At 48.3% G+C, this 23,459-nt stretch overlaps 1 protein-coding gene across 1 annotated transcript; it reads right to left on the minus strand.

Annotated features, from left to right (window-relative positions):
* Positions 1 to 256: 256 nt before the first annotated feature.
* LOC106901099 (solute carrier family 23 member 1-like) lies at positions 257 to 23,041 on the minus strand. Its single transcript, XM_014963454.1, has 12 exons — positions 22,714 to 23,041; positions 19,035 to 19,184; positions 17,591 to 17,748; positions 13,379 to 13,538; positions 11,840 to 12,021; positions 8,297 to 8,417; positions 7,832 to 7,988; positions 7,434 to 7,687; positions 4,501 to 4,665; positions 4,047 to 4,155; positions 2,870 to 2,965; positions 257 to 1,706 (listed from the first exon to the last, which is right to left on the minus strand). The coding sequence occupies exons 1-12, from the start codon at positions 22,765 to 22,767 to the stop codon at positions 1,438 to 1,440; spliced, it is 1,875 nt and encodes a 624-aa protein (XP_014818940.1). The 5' UTR covers positions 22,768 to 23,041; the 3' UTR covers positions 257 to 1,437.
* Between the last annotated feature and the right edge of the window lie 418 nt (positions 23,042 to 23,459).

The following is a 23,459-nucleotide window of genomic DNA, read 5'->3' on the forward strand; positions in this document are numbered from 1 at the left end:
GCCTTCAGCTGTCCAACGGAGGGTACAAAGAAGATGGGGTCAGACTTTTCTCAGAGGGGAACAGTGGCAGGACAAGAGGCAACAGACACAAGGCAAAGCATTAGAAAGTCCAGTTAGACACGAGGGAAAACGCTTTTCACCATGAGGATGGTAAGATACTGGAACAGGCTGCTCCAAGAGGCTATGGCTCTCCAGCTCAGCTGGACACAATCCTCTGCAAGCTGGTCTAACAGGACCTCCAGAGGTCCCTCACAACTGAATTACTCTGATTCTGTGAATACTACCTGCCAGTCACTATGGCAGTCACCCTGAGAAATATTACACTGTACATTTTATTTACTTTTCTCCCAAAATATCTAAGTATAAATCTCAATGCAGGAAACACAAGTTTATGCTACAGCAAGAATGTTATTACACACCACTGGCAACCAGCACCACGTGCAATCACATTACATATGGCCATATAGGTTAAGGCTGTTTCTGCTGATAATGGAAAAGAGCAAGAATCTGCAAACCATTTTCCACAGAAGTGGTTGTCACCTCACCAGGCCAAACAGGCATGGTGAGGGGGGACACAGGACATAGCAGTAGCAGGGATGCATCAGATTGTGAGCAGAAGCATTTTATCCTTCACTTTTGATGATGATTCTTTCATCTTTGTAGGGTTTGGTGCCCTGGGGCAGCTGGCTCCCCTGAGACTGCTCCCAGCACCCCAGCTGGGATTCATTTCAGTGAAGCTGGGTTTTTCTATTAGACCAAGAACCTACATAAGGTCTCTAGATTCCCTCTGTGGTCTAAGGTGGGAGAGGCACATTCAGAAGCCAATCCATGCCATTAACCTTAGATGCCTCTCTTACAACAACATTCATTTGACTGACTTTAAATTATGGGAATATGGAACGAGATGAATCATGACCTAGAGGTCATGAAGCCTACTCCTTTCCCTTGGTCAGGATGAGACATAAAGTACAAGCTGAGAGGTGAGTGTTGCCATTACAGATCTTTAAGGTGGTGGGGATTAGCCTCAGCCCAAGGGATGCCTGGCAGCCATATACAGGGCCCACATGGGGGATGCCTTCTCCTGTGGCCCCTTCAGCAGACAGAATAGGGGACGGGAAGAGCTCTGCTTCAGCTAAACAGCATCTCCTTGGGGTCCCCAAAGCTCAGTGCAAGGAAGGAAACTGCACGTTTCTCCCAGGCATTTCTTGGGCGTTGGTGTTCCCCAAAGAGGGACTGTGTTCTTCCTAGAGGTGGTCAGGCAGGAGCAGAGGGGAGAGAAATGACTCCCTCAGTATCACCAGTGGTGCAGGGGGTAGAGCTGGGAAGAGAAAGACCTTATCATTCTCCTGCTCCAGCCTCTAACAGCTGCCAGCTCACATTCAAATGATGGGGGCTACAGACATGCTTTTCAGGTGAGTTCACCTGCAGGCCAGGTGCTTATATCTTTGTATCGGCACCTATCTCAGTGTCTCTTTCTGAACTTTCTTTAACACCACTTTCCTGTCCAGCAGCCTTCAGTTCATCCATTCTCTTGCCGCCAGGTAGTCTTTTGGGGCAAGCGGGGAGATAGCGAAACCAAGAGACAGCGCAGTATTTGGTGCCTATTCCAAACGGAAGATCATAGACCTTGGAAACCAGCTGAGAGTTGTCCACTTCTCCCTTGTGGCTGTTCTTCCACGCCAGGAGCCCTCGCTCCTCCTGTGTTCCTGCAACAGCAAAAATGAGACTGTTGTGTTTTAACCTGTGGGTGTCTCACACCCACTTCTCAAATCCTAGCAGAGCCAGCCCAACATACAGATCCTTTACACCTAAACCCTTGTAGCTCCAAAGATCTTTACAAAAATTCACTAACAAGCTTCTAGACAATACCCATCTTCTTCCAATGGCTTCCAGATAAGCAGGCTTCTCCACTGCTTTCCGTCAGAATCAAGTATAACTAGACAGGTTTTCATAAGCTGTGGGGCATCCAAGAACTATTCAAAGGAGGGGTGTCATACAGTGCTAGGATATCAAGGCTGGATGTTAACTGCCCAGATACTGCGGATCCAGGGAATAAGGTTTAACTAGCAATTAATAGTTGGTCACAGGTGTTTACCCCAGCCAAGGAATTGCTAAGTGTGTGTAATTGCTGCAGCGGCCGAGTCCCTCTTGGGGAAGGCAGTGAGCAGACCTGTAAATTCTGCCCGGAGGAGCTGAAGATCAAGGGCTACAAGAAAATTAATGAGCCAAAAGGAGATTGGCTTTCCAAGAAGCCTGAGATGGAAAAAGAATATAGTTAACAGAGTGTCCTTCCTGCTCTTCTTCTGTAGCAGAAAAGAAGGTTTCCTCTCCTATTCTTACGCCATCCTTCCCCAGGCTCAATGAAAATCAGAGGCTCTTCACTGTCTGTGAGGACCAACCGCAGGCACTATCTCCTGTCTCTGGTTACCAGCCTTTCTTAGTGCTTTCCACTGCTGGGGCACCAGTTTAGCTGCAGATGTAGGCCTCATAAGGAGGCACACAGTGGCTCCTTGCACTTGTAGCCGCCTTTTTCACTCCTTTCAACCAGCAACATGGCTCTAGGCTGGCATTTTTCCTAACAGACATTTTTCCCAACAGACATTTTTCCCAAATAAACCTTTTCCTTAAACCGGGTTGTTTCTGGAAAATGAGTTAGTTTCTGATAAGCTGCTGTTTTCCCGCCAGAGACCATTTCAGTGATGTCTCCTGTTCCTTACCACTCTCTGGGAGGAGTTCAATCACATGCTGTTTCAAGGTTGCTAGCACAACTCCTACCCATATACCAGTAGTTACGAAGACAAAAAATACTAGGAAACAAACCCCAGAGCAGGCACAAACTAGTTGCTCAGCTCATTTCAGCAAATCCTACCTGGAATGGTGTTATCAAGGAAAAACCCCAGGAGTCCGCCCACAAACATGCCAGTGGTGAGAAGCACCTGGATCACCTGGTCCAGCTGGATGATTCCTAGCAGAAAAACAAAGCTTTGGATAGTGGTGCAGAGAGACGAGTGTTTTGACCAGCAACACACCCAGTGCCAAGAGGCTGCAAGCTGCATGCTTGTTTCGACAAGACTTGCAAATCCCAAAGCAGGGCTTAGGATTAGCAATGCAAGGGAGATTGATCTCGCTGCCACTTTCAGACCTACAGTTTTATTCTGCCTAATTATTCACTGACCCAGCTGCCGGTGAGCAGGAGATGACTCATAAATACATTAAGACCCTATTAACCATGCAGACCACACAGCACTGTCCCAGAAAAAGCTGCGTTCAGCTCTAAACTCTTTCTGCACCTCCACGACATAACACCAAGCAGTTCCCTACAAAACCACGAGCTTCAGTTCCCAAAGAAATACAGGTATAAGGTATATTTAGCATGGGATTTCACCACAAGTTAACCAAGTGTGATGTTTCTCTGTGAGGGCTAATAGATATAAGCAAGCCCAGTGGCACTTAGCATCTGATAGACCATCTATATAGACTCTGTGATTTGTGGGCCCAGCTCTTCCAACAGTTCACCCAGCACACCTTCTATAACTTAAGAGAGGACACTACGGCCATTGTCCCAAACACATTAGTCACACGAGATACAATGAAGGCATAACTGCTGGAGGACTGGAAATGTCAATAAAGTGAACTCGATGGAATTTAGTACAGGAGTCTGCTCTTGCATTTTGGAAGCACAAAGATGTATTGTGTATGAGCACGTAAGCAAGCCTCATTCACCGAGCTCTTGATCAGGATTCAGCCCTGGAGTATCCTCCTGCTCAAAGAACCATCCTGGGAATGCATCCCAAGGACGAGCTCTGCAATCCTTAGCCTGACAGGAATGTGGCGAGATGCAGTCACTGATCAAGAGCAGAGATTTCCACACCAGAGCGCTGCATCACAGCAAAGGGCAAGAACAGCCCTCCCAGAAAGAAATAGGCAACAGTCAAAGCAGAGGTTTCAGGGTTTTACCAGGAAAAACCACATTTTAAAAGATTTCTCTGGATCAGCCTTTGCTCCAGTTTTATGCTACAGAAAATGTTTCTGATATTGTTTCTTACCTGTTTCCAGCAGTGTACTATTTTTGCTTGCCCAGTTGGGAACGGTGAGGCCAGCAAATACAGAAAATCCAAAGATAAAGATGTTTCTGGAGGAGTTCATATCTGTGTACTGCACAGAGAAATCGTATACATTACATTTGCAATTACGTAAATCTGCGGATGACTGTTGTGTTCATGAGACATGCTCAGATGCAGGAGTGAACCCGGGCAGCAGCCCTGGTGCCGCTGGGACATTAGTGATCCTGCTGCCCCCAGTGCCAGCAAGCCCTACCCGACCATGGAGCCCTCTGTGATTTAGCCCCTCTGGTTATGTGGCCCTCATGCCCAAGGAAATGCCAACAAAAATGTTTGCATTTGCTGCAGCATGATTACGTCTGACTGAGCCTGGTAAGAACCTGACTTGAAACCAAAGTCCCCTCCCCTAGGGATGAAACGGCGCTCACACAGCTGTTACCTGCAAATTGGAGATCCCTACTGCCGTGATAACTCCAAACATCACCAGGAACATGCCCCCGATCACGGGGGTGGGTATGCTGGCAAGCATCGCCCCGACCTTCCCGAAGATGCCGCTCAGGAGCATGGCGCAGGCACCGGCAACGATCACCATTCGACTCCCTACCTGGGGCAAGAGGAAGAGGAGGCAGTCACGCACCGACCGGTGCAGAGAGGTGAGGGATGGCAGCCTCCAGGGACAAACTGCCGGGCAGGGGCTGCACCTATGGCCGAAACACTCAATGGCACATTCAGTCGCAGGTTCAGATGCAGCCACCAGTGAGCTGGGATGCTCCCACTGCACAGGAAGCACCAGTATTTGCACACCAGTAAATATTTATCATGAAAGGCACTCTGAGAGCAATCATGGACCCATGCCTATTTACGTGATTTACCCTCCTTCCTGCTGTTGTCAGGACTTTAACAGTTTGCTGTTAAACAAAAAGTTTATTCTTAAATTAAGAGCACAGTAATCCCCGTAAACAGCTTTGCTCTCGCTCCAGCCTAGAAATGTCTTGGCAGACCCACAGGCTGGCCCTGCAACCACCCAGTCAATCCACTGGACAATTCTCCCACTAGGGTTTGGATTGCCATCTAAAAACGGCTTTCAGCCAGGTGTCCCACACCAATTCCTCCATTCCCTGGAGGCCAAGATTTGGGAGAGCAGAGCTGGCCAGGTTGGCTACTTCCATCCCAAGCTCTGGGATCTGATATACCCTTTCTGTGATCAATAAATGGCTAATAAGAAGTGAGGAGGCCTCTTGGTCTGCCCCTGTCTCTTGACACCCATCTAGCTTCAGTAAAACCATTTTCTTCTCATTTTTTTTCCCTAGGAAGAGCCAGGATGGCCTTTTCTTGTTTGGGCACTACAACAAAGATGGGATGAAGCACCAAGCCATGCCTTTCAATCAGATCTGTTAGGAAAAAAAAAAAGAGTATCTGCCAAACAGAAGATGAAAGGGACATTTACAGACTATGGAAACTAAAAAGAAAAGTAGTAATAATTATTAGATTTTCATTTCAAGATACACCTTGCCACACCAAAACTTAAACAGCTTAAAGAATCACGCTAAGATTTACAATGTTCATGTCTTAGGCAGGGAAACTCTGTAATCCTCTGAAAACATTTTATAATTCAATTAAATACTTTAATCCCTCTCTTTAAATATCTGAAGAATGTCATACTTACAGGAAGGGCTTTTTGTGAATGCTTTCAACAAAAACATTCCCAGTAACTAGAAGTGTCTCTTTTTAAGTATTTCTTAAACTTGTCCCTTTAAAATATTTTAAGTTGTATTTGATTGTGAAAGATAAATGGAAAAGATTTGGTGGGGAGTTTCAAAATAAGATCATGCATTGCCTTCAGGTGGGCTTTTTATATTCCTTGGCTTAAAACCTTGGGACACACCATTACCATCAAACCTGTAATTTAATAAAAGCCAACACATCTATTTGTTCCAGAATTAGCATGAAGCTTCAGATTCTTAATTTGCCAAAATGTCGAATTATCCAGTACATGGAGTTGGCCTTAAAGGCAAATCAACTAATCCACTGATACCACAACTGTGAACATATGCTGCTAAAGCCTCTAGTTTAGAGTTTGTTTCAATTATGACAGGAAAACAAGAAAATCAGTTCTCTTTTTTAAGGTCGAAGAAACTGCATGTTTTCCTGCTATGTATATGGGGACTCCGAGGTCTTAACCTCTCCTTAAAATCCTCCTCTTCTTTTCCTGGAAGTGAGGGCTCAGTACTGGCATGCTGGGCTTGATCAACCATCTTAAACATAGGTGCCTGGTGCCTTTTCAGATACTGTATCTTGCCAGCTTCCAGCAGCTTCTCCTTTGCCTTATCTGACAGCCCCTGTGGATTTGTGAGGTCTCCAAAGATGTTTCAGGTGGTGCTGGACACCTCTGTTTAAGCTGAGGAAACAAGTCCCTTGCGAAATTTGTCTTGTGCTCTCAGCATCCCCATCTATCCCAGCCAGAGTCTTTACACTGATTTAAGGTTGAGAAAGATAAGACCATATTTTCTCCTCTCTTAAGTGTGAACATGGTGAGCAGAGGTAGGATCTAAGGGAAACATCTCTCCTGAATCAGCAAAGATGGCATGTCCACCTGAAGGAGTCAGCGTACATGGGGAGAACACATCCTGTAATCTGATAATTATGAGTCTGTGCGTTTCTGAGCTGTTACATCCCACACGCCCAATGTATGCAGCAAACTGCAGGTCAGGAAAGAACGGGCTCAGGTATATGGTCTGTATGCACAGATTTCATAGTGACAAGGTACACATGGAGACAGGCTAAACTGGACTCCATGAAGACATCCAGACAGCCCTTGCTGCTGGAAGCAGCCACCTTGGTCAAACACTAACGCTTCAGTCTGTGAAAAAAATGGTTATTATGAGTGAGGTTTGTAAAATCCAGTTAAATAAGCAGTATCATAGAGTGGGAGCCATAAGTCAAATTCTGCATTTGTTTACTGGCTCTCAGCTCTGCTGACATGACATTGCTTATTTGACAATGATTTAAAAATGTTTTCCAGTTGGCTGCTGGATGTACCCGTCCACTGGCTGTAAAGCTCAGTGAAAATCTCTGATCTGATTGTCAAGCTTATCTCTGGAAATTTCTTCCCCATATAAGAGCAGTAAAATACTCAAGGGATTCACAAAACTTTATAGAGGGGTAAAAACATAAAACTTTGCCATCACATTTTATAATCCTAAACACATCATCTGTCTTTCACATGATTGCCATTCTGGGGCTATAAAAAATGTGGAATTTGAAGCCCTATTAAATTTTCTCCTTTTCTTTCACCCCTTTGTAAGTATACCCCAGGGGGAAACGTCCGGGAGGACCAGGGCACTGCAGCCACCCCGCTGTGCTGAAGCTCACCTTGGTGATGCCCAGGGCCCCCACGTTCTCGCTGTAGGATGTGGTGCCGTTCCCTGTCCCCCAGGCCCCGGCCAGGAGGCAGCCGATGCCTTCCACCCCGATCCCACGGCTGATGGCATGCTTTGGTGGCGGCGGGGCTCCGGACAGGCGGGCGCAGGCATAATAATCTCCCAAGGATTCCAGCATGGAGGAAATCACCCCGGCTAAGATGCCAAATATCCCAGCCAGGCTGACGGTTGGCACTCCCCACTGGCCTGCAAGTAAAGAGCTCGGTTCAGGTTGGTGGGGCACACATTTGCCCTGAAATCTATTGCAGGGGAGGAAGAACAGCAAGGGTGCTGGTGGGTGTTTGCCTCATTTTTGGCATTTGGGATGGGGAAAGCGGCGGGCAGCGGTACCTGGGTAAGGCAGCCGAAACCAGGGAGCCTGGGTCAAAACGTCCCCACGGGTGTCCGTCCGGGCCTGGTGGCCGTAGGCGGTGGGGTCCACAGGGAGAACGTTGGTCACCGTCAGCACGTAGCAGAGCAGCCAGCTCAGGGAAAGCCCCAGCAGCACCTGCCCATCACATGCAGCAGGGGGTCTGGTTAGAGTATGGCCGGGTCTCCAGCACGGTTATGGGGGACAAGGTGTCTCCCTGCCCAACGCTTTCCCCTGCACATGGAAAGGAGGCAGAGGGAAGGCAGGGGGTCCTGGTGGCCCTTCCTCTTTTGCTCCTTCCCCAGGGCCGTGGGGACCTTCTTCCTGTCTGCTCCCACTATGCACAGGCTGGGTTGGGAAGCACTAACTTGGCTGGACATGAGTGGAAGGAGCCCAGGCAGGTGAGACCAGTCCCTCTGCCACAGTCTCCAGGAACCCCAACGTACCGGGAAGATCTGGAAAATGTAGACCGGGGAGAAGTGGCACTTCTTTCCTCTCTGGTAAGACGGTAGAGGCACAGGGACATCTTTCAGGTACTGAGAGAAGAGAACTATGAAAGCAATAGTCCTAGGAGGAGGAAAAACCAGACCATGAGACAAAGTGGGTGCCCAGCTGCCCACCTGTCTCCACATTAACTGAAGACCTGCTACCCATGGACCCAGGCCTCCAGAGGACCCCAAAAATGGGCTCTCAGCACTGGAGGGTGCCTCCCCACTCCTCAAGCCTGAAGTGGAACAAACTTTCCATCACACTCTACCAATAGCTCCTCTGCATTTGCAAATATTTTTCCCCCTTTTGTCTCAAGGCTGATCCCCCAGACAGTGCATCAGTGAGTATGACCCAGATGCAGGAAGCTTAAAAATGGCACTTGAGTAAAAGAAAGACCTGGGAGACATGCAAGGTCCAGGCAGGCTATGTAGGAAACTGTCCCTGAGCCTCTGTGTAATTCAGATACATTGGAAATACAGGTTTTGTTGGTTTCCTGATTTCAGGTGTTACCTGTGCTGCTCTGCAAGTGGCACAAAGCTCCTAACTGGCAGGAAGTAAAAGAAAGAGGATTTGATTTGACTGTGCAAGTCCCTGTTTTGAGAGAAAAAAAACATGGTGGGATGGTGGGGCTGCATTTGGCACCCACAGAGCCCTCCCAGCCAGCTGAGAAGGGGAGAGCACAGCCCTCGGGTCTGCCAGGGGGGTGGCATTGCGTGGCAGGGGGGTCCTCCAAGGCAGGGGTGATCATGTGTGCCCCTGAGAGCACCCGGGGCTCATTATGGTGGAAGCAACCACAAGGTGCAGCTCCTCTCCCATCCCTCTTGTAGGAGACATCTCCATGAAGGGCAGCACAGCTGGGTATGCTCACTGCAAGCCTTGTCTGCCCCCCACATGTCTTCCCCCCAGAAAGGGCAACCAGATGAAGCGGGAGGCTGCCATGCGTCGAGAGCAGGCAGGGACTCAGCACCCCACCTTGATTGCTGAGCTGAGGGAATACCTTGGATATTTTCTTCCTGTGTTAACCCAGGCCTCTGAAAGGCTCCTCATTTTTTTTATAACAAATCTAAATTGTATACATTGAGCGAATTAATTCAGCTATAATTTGGTAAGGAATCAATTACACCAGCTGAAATGCACTGGTAATGCAGGGAAAACTGGTAGTTCTCTATGCTTGAAAAGGCGATGAGCTATAGGTGCAACACTCACAGGCAGGAAGAGTACCAGCAGTGCAAAGGAAACACCAACCTCACCTCCCCACAAAGACACGCCACGACATGTAGCCAAAGGTTATCTATCAATCATAATGCAAAGCACTGAATGACTGGAGGCAGGAAGTCTGGGGAGGAACTGGTTTCCATTCGTGGTTTCTAAAGCTACAGAGCCCAGACAGACTGCGTCAGCGCACATTTTGTGCATTTGCATTAACAAAGGTGCTCGGCAGCCTTATGAATCACCGCAGAGCCCTCATCTATCTCGGGTAGGTGTCACTGCTTATTATTCAGGTTGTCTGACACATTCCATTAACAAATGCTATTTTCAGCTGCTTATAATTCTGCCTAACTTTACCGATTCCAGATGAAAATTTCCATGGAAAAACCTCTGCCTCAGGCTAAAGCTTTCTGGAAAAATATATCCCAAACCAATTTCAAAGAGCGATGTTCAGGAAATAGACATAGTATATAGCATGCATCGAGAAGGTCATTATGCCTTAAGCAGTAGCAGGGTCTTCTTATGACCTGGAGCAGAAACTTGAGATTTAGTAGAACTTGTTCTTTGGGGTAAAGGATGTAGCTCTTTCTCACAAAAATCTGCTCAGGTATGCTCAGTCAGTAACAATGATAATTTATCCCAGGTCCCAAGCTGTCAGCAGAAACATCTCAGGCTCTAACATTTGCAGGCCATAAAGATCCTGAGCCTTCTGAGTACATCCAAGCCTTGACCAGCAATCAACTGTGTATGCACCACCACCAGGGAGCAAGTGACCATGTACTAGACCAATTTCTTAAGGCAACAGTGGGTATCACCCATCATGGGATGTGGTGGGGCTGAGCAGCCCCATGTCTTCTACATTTTCCATCACCACTCCCCCTCTTTCCCTAATGACACCCATGGAGCGTGGAGAAGGCAGCAAAAGAGGACACAAGTGAGACGGCTCAGAGCACAACGATCAGGCTGGGGCTAAGCTGTCTGAGTCAGGAAAGAAAGGACTGGGATTAGCAAGGGTAGAAGATGGGACAGAAATGAACCAGACAAAAAGGGTGACAGGTTGAGAACAGGGACATGGGCTGGAGGACTGGGACACCATTAATGGGGCAGCACAGTCGGGCAAAGAGGTCAAGGGAGAGTCTGAGGTTAGGAGCCAGTGGCTGAAGAAGGAAGCTAGAAAAAGGAGATAGCCCAGAAAAGGATATACAGTTTGAAGGGAAATTCAGACTGGCTAAGCAAAAGGGTTAGAACCAATCACCAGAACTGGAGAACAGCTGACAAGAGCCAGAGTTGTGCTGGGTGAAACAATGGTGAAAGGAAAGCTGGGTTGCGGGCAGGGTTTGCAGTCACACGGGATGCTGGTAGAAGAGATCAGTAAAGTGAGGAACTGGGGCTGGAGAAGAGAGGTGGGTTTTGGGATCTGGGAGGGCAGGAACAGGAAGGAGATGGACACAAGAGAGAAGTGGACTGGAGCACGTCCCCCCAGCAGCATGCTGCCTTCCTGGGGCTGCAGTCAAGCCTGGCCCCTGAGTCTCCAAAGGCAGCTCTGAAAACACTTGCAAACTGGTGGGAGCCCATAGCAACCTACTCCTGTTCCAAGCTGAAGTCTGCATTAAGGATCTGAAGGTGCCACAGGGGAACCACGCAATGGCATTTCTACTTTTTAAAAATTCATTTCTGAAATACCAAGGCAATTCTGCCACCAAGCACACTCATGGACAAGTGCAGGCACACAAATATCCCTGAAGGAGCTCTCAGTGCTGCAAAGCAACATGCACAGTTGCTTCCAGAGCCCCCCAGACCCTCTGTGGAGAAAACAATTCCTCCTCATGTGAAAACAATACCTAAAGCACCAGCTATTTTAACTTGAGGAATACCTAACTCGGAGTGTTGACCTTTGTCATTTTAGGAATGTCTCTTTAACTTAAAAAATGGGTGTGTAAGACAGTGTGCATAGACAACTGTGATGGAGACTTCCCACGGGAACCACACACGGAAAGACTTGTTTCTCTACTGACCTATGAACTTTGTATTTTTGACAAAAAACAGGGGTCTTTTAACTCATGGAGGGGTTTTGCTTTGCTGCTGAGGGCTCTAACCTCTGGTGGGGCGGTTGGAGGGGAGGTATCAAAACTGTGCCATGCTGCTGCCTTGGACAAACCTGATACACGTTAGTGCTTAATAAATAAACCTGGACCCCAGGGGAGCCCTGCTACAGACTGTGACACTCGATTTCATACTAGAGGTAGGCAGTTTTTGTATGCTCAGCTTTTCCACGGGGAAGTGAGACTTACATGAACGCTATGCCCCAGTGCTGCCCAGCGTCGTCCCCCGCCGAGTCAAAGAGAGGTAGCGCAACCAAGGTGATGGTGGGGGCAATCGTCAGGGGGCCGATGAACCTCATCAGGAATCCGATCAGGCCAGAAAATCCAACAAAGATTTGAAAGCAGGAAGCTACAATGATAGCTCCTTGCACCTGGAGAAATGGAGGAAGAGGTTGAAAGGAGCTCCAGCTGTGGAGCCTTTTCTTAATAAGTCAGTGTGAAACAAGTGTGAGAGCCAAGCTCAGCCTCCAGACCATCACAGAGGCTTCCCACTGACTAGAGCAAAGCCTGGCTGAGCATTATGTGTGGGGAAGGATCACTCAAGTACCAGTACACCAACTCCTCCCTTGGCTGATGGATTTAGTCTTTACTAGAGCTAACTCTGTTCCACAGACCCCCTCATCCCCGTCCTCTTGGGCCACCCAAACGTGCCTCAGCTTCCCTGCACCCTCTCTTCCTGCTTTCCCAAAATGCAGGGGAGAAGCTCTTGCCCCGAAAACAGGAGCAGGGCCATGGTCTCCATTTATCTCCCATCTGGGAAGGGCTTGGGGCACCTCAGCACACTGGGTAGGGCAAGTGGGTCATTACAGCCCTGTTCTTTTCTGAGTATCAGTTTCCCTCCAAGGACACATTTATCACCCTGAACTTCCCTGTGTTTGATAACCACTGCTAAGTAGCCAGCAATTACATCCTGAAATGGGCTTGGCTGCTCACATGGCTCCAGGCAGAGCACTGGGGTCAAGCGTGCTCACTGCTTTCAGAGATTTGGTGATAAACAAGGGCTGGGTCCTCTGTGGTGCTGAGAGGTGCTTTTCCCTCCCACGACTCCAAAGGGAAGAGAAACAGAGGGGCTGGGGTGAAGCACCCAGCCTGAAAGGAGAAGACAACAGTGCCCTTGTGATAGATTTACACGTATCAGTAGGGAAGGCAGCCTGCGCTGCACAGAAAATCCTTCCTGAGCTTGCAAGGCTTCCCAAGTGCTTTGCAAAGCACCCCAAAGAATGGATCAACAGAGGCAAATTTAGCTGCTTACTCTGACAAGGCAATACATGTAGAACAAGGCAGTGGGATCCCTGATCTCTCCTCCTCTCCTCCTCTCTTTTGACTACCTAAGAATGCAATTTTCTTTAACATTTACACTAAGTTCTGCCCTTGCATTTCTTTTTACTAGGTTACCTGTGCTTAGACAGGGTCCCTTCCTTGGAAACATCTTTCCTCCCTTCCTTCCTCAAAGCTAACCATGCTCCATAGAGAAGAGATCTGGCTGAACCAGTGGAGTCTTTGCAGGGACCATAAATCACCTGAGGTCTGCACATCCCCTGTTCAGCAGCAGAGAAGCATCTGCTTTCCTAATGGAGGCTAGATTCTCAGGAAGCTGCAACAGGGCGAGGACCAAGGTCGATTGGAGATGGTGGGTTCCCCAGCGCTGATGGCCCTGACATGGTCAGGTGCTTTTCTGAAAGCAAACAGCCCTAACACAGAGCAGCTGCCACTGAAAATGTAACATACCTCTCGCATGCGTGTCTGCCAGACTTCTATGAACTCTGGTGAAGAGGCATTCACCAGGGTAGCATTCTGTGTCCAGGCAGGGCACTTCCACTTGGGGAGAGAAAGCATGGCCAGGGTTGGGGTCAGGAAAGCAAAAGTGCCTCCTTGAATAATAGGCAACCTGGAAGGAGAGCAGAGGGAAAAGATGATGAGCAAGAATGCTAGAAACCCAGCTCCAGAGGGGTTAGTGAAAGGAAACTGAAATAAATTTAAAAATTGGTCTGTGCGTGGCCTCTGGCAGTATCTTTTGAAATGTTCTGCAGTTCTCCATCACTGACCATGGATAGACATTGCTGCCCATTGCACTCAAGAGCAACATACATGGGAGGAAGAGCTCAGGTTCAAACACTGACAACGGGGAGGCTCATCAATGCTGGAGTCAAACTCTGCTACTCTGCATTAAGGAAAAAGTTGTCCTTCTAAGGTGTGACAAGACCATGGAGCTGCACATAGAAAAACAACAACCAAAGGAAAAAGGTGGAGGAGGAGAGAAGATTTAGGAAGAAAGATGGCAAGACTCTGAAGAAAAGCTCAGCATTGACCTAGGCCCAAATCTTGCCAATATCCAGTTGCTTGCTCTGTCCCCTTCAGCTGCCTCAGTTTTCTTCACAATCTGCTCATGAATACAAGGAGATGCATGGGCTCCTCCCCACACCACAACCATCCTCAGACTGAGGGCAGTGGAAAATGTGACTTGGCTTTTAGTACACTTTTTTAAAGCTAATGACACTGCCCTGTTTCCACCAACACTGGAGAGAGGACTTGCATTGAGAGGGCTGAGCGTGCTGGCTGTGTCACACCTCAGCCCTCCCCTCACAACGCATGTCTCCTGGCTTGGAGTAACCCTCACTCTGCAAAATCCTCAGGCTAGCAAGGAGCTTGCACCTCCAGAGGCACTCAGCCCTGGCTTCATACAGAGCTTTGTACAGTGGAGCCGGTGTTCCTGGGAGCTACACCAGCCTCTTCTCCTTCCACACAGGGAGAAATGGAGACAGAGAAGCCACCACTGGCATTAAGCCCCCATTGCAGTGCAAGCTGTTCTGGCTGCTCCTCTAGCATGCTTGAAAAACCCAAAGCTGCCCGAGGGTGCAGGCTGGCACAGCAGCTCTGAACAAGCTGAGGGAAACCTCAGCTTCTTCCATCTAGAAATCATCCCTGGGAGCAGCCCCCAGAGCAACATCTTCTTGTGCCAGGAGCTCTCATGGCACCTGCTCAGAAAAGCAGCAGGGCAGTAAGCCAGGGGAGTGCTTCGGCAGGGCATGGGTTTCCCTCAAGCAGAGGCATTTCCACCACTCTCTGGAAAGCACTGGAAAATAAGAGATGGCATAGCTGTAACAGCACCACATCTCTGTCACCTAAAATAAATATTTATACCACTGCAATTACTCATTCCATGCGCAACTGAAGCAGCCGGTGCCTTTTCCAGTATGTTATATTTGAATATCAGTCATCCATGGAGTCACTTATTTACAGCACTCAGCCAAACATGTTGCAGCCGTCAAAGGATTTTGCTGGGCAAAGCAAAAAACAAACAAAGAGAAACAGAAAAGGCCCGGTGCCACCACTGTGGAATTAACAATAGATTTATAGCTCCCGCTGCGATGGCCCTCAAGCTATTTCACAGGCAGTGCTGGCATGGGTGGGCTCAGAGCAAGCTGGAGTGCCGAGGCAAGGAACACAGGGCATGCTGAGCTCTTTCTAGGGAAAGCTGCAGGTTTAGAGAAGGAAAAGTTATCCTCTGGTCATCATTACACGATGTCCAAGCATCTTCTAAGGGCAGCTCGCCATAATGGCAAGTAACCTGTGTCTCTCCTCAGGAGCCTCTTTCCAGTGACCGACTGGGACCTGTGGCTGCTTTTTTTGATGCTGTGTAACACAACTGAGCTGCAGGTTGCAGTGGGTCGGGCTTTTCCCTTGGCTACTGCTTCTGGAGAGCTGCTTCTGAAAGGCACTCGCTCTTGGTGGGAACCTCCCCATCCCCATGGCCAGTTCTCATCCATGTTCATGTGCCAGCATTGCCTTTTAGCCAAAATGGTTTCTCCCTGCCTGATCCTGCCCCATTTCTCTCCCAGACCGGTTGCAGGCTGCAGCCGTAACCCCCTGAGCTGCCGCTTTGCCAGGCTAACCAGGCCAACCTCTGTAAGATGTACAGTCTCCCTCCCCATGCCACATTAAGAGAACATCTCCATAGCTCTTCTCCTCTGAATTAGTCTTTCTTAAATATGGATACTGGGGGCTGTGCAGAGCGCTTAGCTGAGGGCTCCCCAGAAAAAGCATCCCCTCCAACTTGTATTTACCACTTTCACAGATGTCTTGTTGGTGACTTATGGTTATCAACTACTACAGGGTTTCAGAAAACAGTAAAAGGAGAAAAAAAAAATCTGCTGCTAACTGTCTCCTCAGGCTTGGTTTGCCTCAGAACACACCACAGGCATCCCTTTTTTCCCCCCGCAGGAATGTCCTCACGCCTTATAGTTGGTGCCAGCAACGAGGCAATTGCGTCCTCAGCACAGCAAAAGCCATTCAAGCTTATCCTACGGGAACAACTCCTTACCACTTAATTTGATTTGTTGTTCCTTATTTAGCTATTCAGCCACAGGAGAGGCTCCCTGCTACTCTTTCATCCTCGGCCCACAGCGAGCAGGGGATGGCACAGCTCAGGTTTTCACCAAGACATTTGGGGGGTGCCTGGGAGGATTCCGGCCTGAATCACACCAGCAGCCACAGCCACGGTCGTGCACCCCAGCCTGAATTTGACCAAGCTGAGAACCAGATTCTCTCTTTTTCATGGCCAGGGTGTCCCACCTCCTCCACTAATCCTATAGCCGTGTAGAAGGGGAACACCCTCTGGAAAGAGGTCTGCCTACAGCCACTTCTTAACTCAGACAGAGATGGAAAAGTTGCACTGGGAAAGAAACAAGAGCAGTAAAAACATTTTGCAGAGCTGGTAGCTGACCAGTGATCTGATGGTAGCAGAGTTTTAACCAGGTCCCTCAGATTTGGAAGCCAAAGAATGTGTGATTTTTACCTTTGTTCCCATCATATTGGAGGAAAAAACAGCTTGTGGAAAGAGAGAGGCAGCCCAGAGTTATGACAAGAGGAATAAAAGAAATTTTGCAAGGTCAGCAAAGATACTGGATCTTTGTGGCAAGGCGGCGTGCCTGCAGTCGTGTCTCTTATTATCACCCTGGAGAAGAGAAGGCTCCTGGGAGACCTTGCGGTGGGCTTCCAGTCCCCAAAGGGGTCCTACAGGAGAGATGGGGAGGGACTCTTTATCAGGGAGTGGAGTAACAGGATGAGGGGTAACAGTTTTAAACTGAAAGAGGGGAGATTTAAATTAGATATTTGGAAGAAATTCTTTACTGTGAGGGTGGTGAGACACTGGAACAGGTTGCTCAGAGAAGCTGCGGATGCCCCATCCCTGGAAGTGTTCACGGCCAGGTTGGATGGGGGTTTGAATAACCTGGTCCAGTAGAAGGTGTCCATCCCCATGGAAATAGATGATCTTTAAGGTCCCTTTCAATTCTAGCCATTTATGATTCTATGACTACTTAATAGTACTTCATTTTCTGGGTAGGGAATGGCAACTCCACACTCATCTCCTCACCACCTGCTCTTCAACAGCTCAGCAGCACAGACTATTTATCTTGCTTACATTCAGATTTTGTCACAAATTCCTGAGCATGGGAAGTGGTGCCGCTTAATGGGATATACTGCAGAGCTCCTCCCTGAGTCCCTAAAGGGTGGCAGATGGGCTCTGTTATCCCCCAATTATCCCCTTCCCCAGAGCTTCCTGCAGGCTCTGTGATCCCTTGATACTGGGCCCATATCAGACAGGTCTTGCCTCTGATGGAGGATCGTTGGGGTAAGGAGCAAGCAGATACTGCTTACTGCATGTTTCAATGCTTTTTTATTTTGTAGGACAGATTCCTTCTAAGCCCAAAGAAAGATGCATCAAGTACCAGGAAATGCAAAACTCAGAACAGCCAGGTAGCCCTGCAAAATTGTCACCTACAGTGATTTCAGGATGCTTTGGCATGTGCCTTGATTGCCCCAGGGTAGCAAATGACCCTCACTGATAGATAAACTCTACAGCAGACTGGTGGCTGAGCACATAATAATTGCATCTGCAAACTGTTTTGTCCTGTGTCCCATTTCTTGCATTTGACCTACCTGACTCCAAAGAGGACTTGTAGCAGGGTGCAGATCCCTGATACAAAGAAGATGGTGCTGATCAGGTGGCTCTGGGTGAGGAGGTCGTGCTGGAGGCAAAGCTCTTTGGAGAGGATCAACGGGATGGCTACCAGACCTCCCATGGCTGTCAGGAAATGCTAGGAGCCACAGAGAAAGATTGGGTGAAGAAGGACACAGAACTGGCTATATATTATTACCCTGTTGTTGAGGGAAATCTAAAAGTTACTTGGCTTTGTGTTTGGGCAGTACGAGTATTACCCACTCTCTTTTTGGCAAATTCAGTGCTCTATTAGGGGCTGTTCCAAAGTACATACAAGAACTGCAATACACCCCCACAAACTTTTGTTTTCCATGCCCAAAGACCTTTTGTAGTGCTCTGGGCTCCCCAGACCACTGTCAGACACAACCAGTTTATCCCCAGCACCTTCAGACAAAGCTGTTGGGGCTACTCTTCAATGAAGGTAGGGACATCCCAAGGTAGGGGGAGAGAGAGATCAGGCAAAGTGAGGCAAATGTTTCAGTCCATCTCATTTGCACCACATAAAAAGCTGGCAAATTGGAGCTACCCATTCTTTGCTATCAGTAGCTTTTCTCACACAGTGCAATTACAGATAACCATAAAAAATGGATGCCAAAGAATGGAAAAATCAGGCATTGCATTTTTCAGAAGTCACAGACATATTTCTACAATGACCTTCAGTTAATTACTAAATGTGAAATGAATTTCTTAAACTTATTTTTGCTTTAAATATTAACCTTAGTTGTTAGTTCTCACCTCAGAGCACAGGACTGCAGCAGGGGAACTGGTGGCACTGAGAAACCCACTGTGCTCATTAATAGTGTATTTTATTAAAACTATGATGTGGATGTGTTTAGAAAACCTTGGTTTAATACACTCTAAATTTGAGATGACTGTTTAAGGAAACAAAGTACAAGATGCCCACCAAGCTCCAAGCACAGTCCATTGTTACCATAACCACTCTGAGCTCTCTCTTCCCTCTGGCTCCATACCCAGAGTGGCATCGGTGGCATTGGGTCATTTGACACACCTGGGCATGGACTCCAGCCAAAGTGTTGGCCCTTTTACTTAGTTTGCATTGCCGTGGGAAGGGAGAGGTTCAGAAGCCCTTAGACATTTGGCTACCTTCAGCTGAGGTATCTGACCTCTTCTTATTAACTATTTGGCCCCAAGCCCGGGACTCTGCCTCCCCATTAGCACTTCAAGGGGCACCGTGTAGCTGTGGGCACAAGGATAATAGTTGGTGTTTGGGAGGCAGTGGGAAGGGCTTGAGTTCACCAAGATCCAGCCCTAAAGCTTCATTTGTACCCTGTGAAGGTGAAGCACTCCCAAATTCAGCTTTCACCCCCATTAACCGGCTGCACTTCCACCCGTCCCCAGCCTCCACCTTCTCCCCCATCCCACCTGAATGCCCAGCAGGATGCACAGGTACCAGGGGGGCACGTCTGTGACGGTGTAGGCAAGCTTGCTGCTGCCATGGCCAGTGCCCCTGCTTTCCTCTGGGCCTTGGGCAGCACGATCCGGCAAGGAGCAGTAGTGGCTTCCATCTTCACCCTGGCAAACAGGAGACACCCTTTGTTAGCCACAGCCTGGACCTGCAGGCACTTAGCAGCTGCCTTTCTTGCAGCTCCACATCTTGCAGGAACACCTTGTATGTAGCTTTCAACAAGGGCAGGATTAAAAAAAAAAAAAAAAAAAAAAAAAACAAGGGGGGAGATTAAAATGGAGGTAAAAACACCTATGGAAAATTTTTATATGCATGTGTGTATCTAGACCAGAAGAGACATGAGAGGGAGTGACATCTGGACAAAGTGTGTTAGTATCATTAATTTCTAGCTCAGTATAGAGAAACTGCAGCCAGAAACAAGAAAGAGCAGTGCAGTGGGTCAATCAGTGGAAGCTAGACTCTGCTCTGGTCTCTGTCCCTCCTGGCTGCCCCACCCAAACAGTGCTTTTGAGAAAATATGCTAAAACAACGTGGTCACCACTAATTACAGAGTAGAACCATGTTTTTTATTTCATTTCTCTAAGTCTTCTCTTTCTGATCTCCTTACACTCATCCTTAACAAACAGTCTGCCTCGATAAACACACCTGCCCTTCGTCTTACAGGAAAACCTTGCTCCTGGAGAGGAACTGCGTGGAACACATGGATATCAGTGGACCGGCACCCATTTCGAAGCAGGACTATGGGGTGCTGCCCCAGCGTGGTCACCTGCCATGGGGAACAGCACCTGGAGGGATGCCCCAGGGGACCAGGAAACAGCCCAGGGATCTGGGGCCTCAGGGATGTGGCAGGGCTTGGAATAGTTCCCCAGGAAGGCTCGGATCCCCTCCCGGGCAGCCAGAAGCTCCAGGGCTCCCCAGGGAGCGGCATGCCTTGCAGAGTTTACTTATACAAAGATGTGTTTTGCCAAGGAAAGCAAAATATTGCTTTGCTTCAGTCATCACAGTTTTTAAGCTAAACAAATGCGTCCCAGTTGTCCGTTCCTCCTTCCAACCCACCCTGCTCCCCAAGCACACACGTGCACACATGCACATACACATTGCCTGGGCACATGGACACCCCATGTGCGTGCACACACACACATCCTGCCTGTGCATACACACACCCCTGCACACACACACACGTGTCATAGAGGGAGGCTGCCTGAGAAGCCATGTTTTCAGCCAAATGCAAAAGCTAATTAAGACCCCAAACCATTTTTTTCATCAATCTTTTTCCAGCCAGTGAGCTCTTGGCACGCCAGCAGCAGAGGGCTTTTCTGGGCTGGGATGCCCTGCTCTGTCGGGCAGGGACAGAAACTTGCTATCAGAAGAAGCTCAACCAGTTTGTCAGCACCAAACTTCTATTTATTTATTTTTTTTCTAAGTCCTGCTGGAACCTGAAGACACCGAGATGCCCAGCAAAGCAAGGTGGCTGCAATAACGTTCATGGTCTACCTAGTGATGGAGGCAGACAGTTAATGCTGCCATCAGGGAATAGGGATGTAAAATTAATGTTACATTCAGTTGTAAATTTTGCAGATGTGGCAGATTAATCCCGAAGGACTCCATCAGTTGCTTGGAACCTCCAGGTTTCCATTCTCATGGCTGAGTCTCCAAAGTCCCACTTTAGATCACACTGTTGAAAATATGCTATGTAATACCTTTTAAACACAGTGTATTTATCCAGCCTAGGCAGGCTGGGAGCATTACAGATACCTCCAAATAGATGGGTGAAGGCAGAGTTAATTCAAACTGAACTCAGGCATGAACTTCAAGAGCAAAAGGCGTTCCTGAATAACTCCCTGTGGAGACATTTTCATTTTAGAACAAGAGAGCCTGAGCCGTGGATTAACTAATGTACAGCAAGGTACTCAAGACTGCCCATGCATGGAGCTATTTGGGGACAGCTACTCCTGAATAACACCACAGGCAGATGAATCCTAAGCAAGGAGGACAGCAGTAAGCTCCCTTTCTTGCTTTGCAACTTTTCCCGTGTTAACTAGAAGGCATATTCCAGCCAGGCAGAGCCTGTGCCAGTAACAGCCCCACATGACCATCACATGAATGCCTGACGCTCCCCAGGAGCTGGAGGGGAGCGAGAAGGGTTCAGCAGGAGAAGGATGGAGTGGAGATAACAGGGTGAGAAAGGACCAGAGGCAACGGGCTCAAACTGAAACGCACGAAGTCCTGTCATAACAAAAGGAAACACTTTTCCACTGTGAGGGTGACAAAAATACTGCACAGGTTGCCCAGGGATGTTGTGGAGTCTCCATTCCTAGAGCTATTAAAAAAAACATCTAGACAGAATCCTGGGAAACTGGCTCTGGGTCACCCTGCTTGAGCAGCGGGGGTTGGACAAGTTGATCTCTGGAGGTCCCTTCTAACTGAGAAGGTGATACTGAGATGCTGGTGGGAGGACAAGGCAGGGGTTTCCTGGAGTGGGAACGGGGAACCACTGGTGGTGGTTCTCAGCCCAGCTGCTCCCATGATCCCAGGGGAACAGCGTGTCCTCTGTGTGCATCAGTCTCCAGACAAAGCATCAGGGCCCTTGACAGCATCTTAAATAAGCACATCAGGAAGATTGTCAGAAACTGAGCCGCTTGAACCACAGGTAAAAGGCCTCTATCTTCTACCTCCTTTGGAGTGATTCAAACCAGAGGAAGCCACAAGCCTGATCTGCATTATGGTACAACAGGTAGAAACAGAGACCGTTAACAATAGCGAAAGAAAACCTCTGCATCACTCCAAGGACCTCCCTGAGGCTCTGCCTGCGGCTAGCACAGCATCCCCACTGCTCACAGTGAGCTCACCAAGAGTTATCTGAGAAATGGGAGACCTGGACACCAAGAAGCTAAATGTCTCCTCCAAGGTTCCCCATGCAGGTTGTCTGTACTGTGGTCCAAAGAGGGATGTCAGGACCCCAACTCTCACACCTACTGTCAGAACACCAGCAGCTCTTTTAGTTTTTAATGGAGATGACCCCTGCCATGAGCTAGGAAGGGGGCTGCATACCCCATGCCCTTGCCCTGTGGCTGTTAGAGCCCACAGCATTTCCAGGGCACTGCACACCCCTGAACTGACACATCTTGTACAGCTTTTACCACCCTGCTGTAACCTTATAGGGTGCTCTCCCCTGCTGACTCTCAAACCCCTTTTTCCCCCACCTCTCTGCCAATTTACCCTGCTAGAAATAGATCCAGAAGACACACAGGCTAAATTTCTATTGTAATTTTACTAATTAATACATGAAATGCTCTTCCCAGGGACACACCCACATGAAGCCACCAGCTCGCTTGCTTTTCAGTACAGGTGCACTTGCGCTGCCGTTCATCTATGCTATCATTTTAAAAATAATGGAAAGAAAAGAAGTGAAAAGGGCACCAGAGAGCAGAAAGTACACGGCGTCTGCAGCAGCAGCAGGCTGCAGTGAGGAAATCATTCCTCGGATTCCTGTCAATAAAGGAGCTGAGACAGACATTTACCACACACCAGCATCCTTGCAGCCAGTCTGAGCCCCCTGGCTTTCCCTTTCTCCTCCTTTCACAGGGCTCGCACGCGTTTATACAAGAATTACCCTTCAGAGATGAGCAGACTCACCACGAAGCTGGGGTTATCTAGCCCGTTGAGTTCTTTGTCTGAGGAGAGGGTCATGCCTTCCACTTGCCTTCACCGACTGCCTTGAAAAAGAAAGACCGGTAAGAAGAGGAAAGCCTCCCAAATTGCCACTGGTCCCAGTCAACACAGCCCTAAAGAAACAGGGTGAGAAGATGCAGAAGCTGGAGTTCAGGAGTCAACCAGCTCTCGGTCCTAGCTATTCATGTGAGCCGTATCACAGAAGCGTTTCTTTCCCCTTGGCTTATATAAGTGACTCCTTCTCTCCAGCTGATTAGAGGACCGGCATTCAAACCAAACTAGAAAGCAGCCCTTCCCTGGACTGAGTGAATCAGTAACTGACGGCAGAAGACATTTCCTCCGTAGGTAAGGATGTGAAGGGGTATCAGAGAGGCGAGACATTTCCCTGTTTTCCTGGCACAGCCTTGAAACTTGTTGCTTCATTGTTGATTGATCAGTAACTCGTATTTTCTGTGTGGGTAGGGCCTGTTTGAAGAGCTGTGCTGATCTTTAGAAAATTCACTTTCTGGATGGTTTCACTTATTCCGTGTGTAAACTGCTGTGTATTTTGGCTTAGGTACAAACGTCATCATCTTGAATGATAATCCTATTACAGCATGAAAAGAATGAGGATTTTACTGGGAACCTATTTTAGGCAGCAACCAATAATCAAGTCATCAGAACATGACACCAGGGAAGTATAAAAGACATAAGATTGAAAAAGGACTTCT

Source organism: Calidris pugnax, unplaced genomic scaffold (assembly GCF_001431845.1).
Source record: "Calidris pugnax isolate Ruff unplaced genomic scaffold, ASM143184v1 scaffold44, whole genome shotgun sequence".
NCBI lineage: Eukaryota > Metazoa > Chordata > Aves > Charadriiformes > Scolopacidae > Calidris > Calidris pugnax.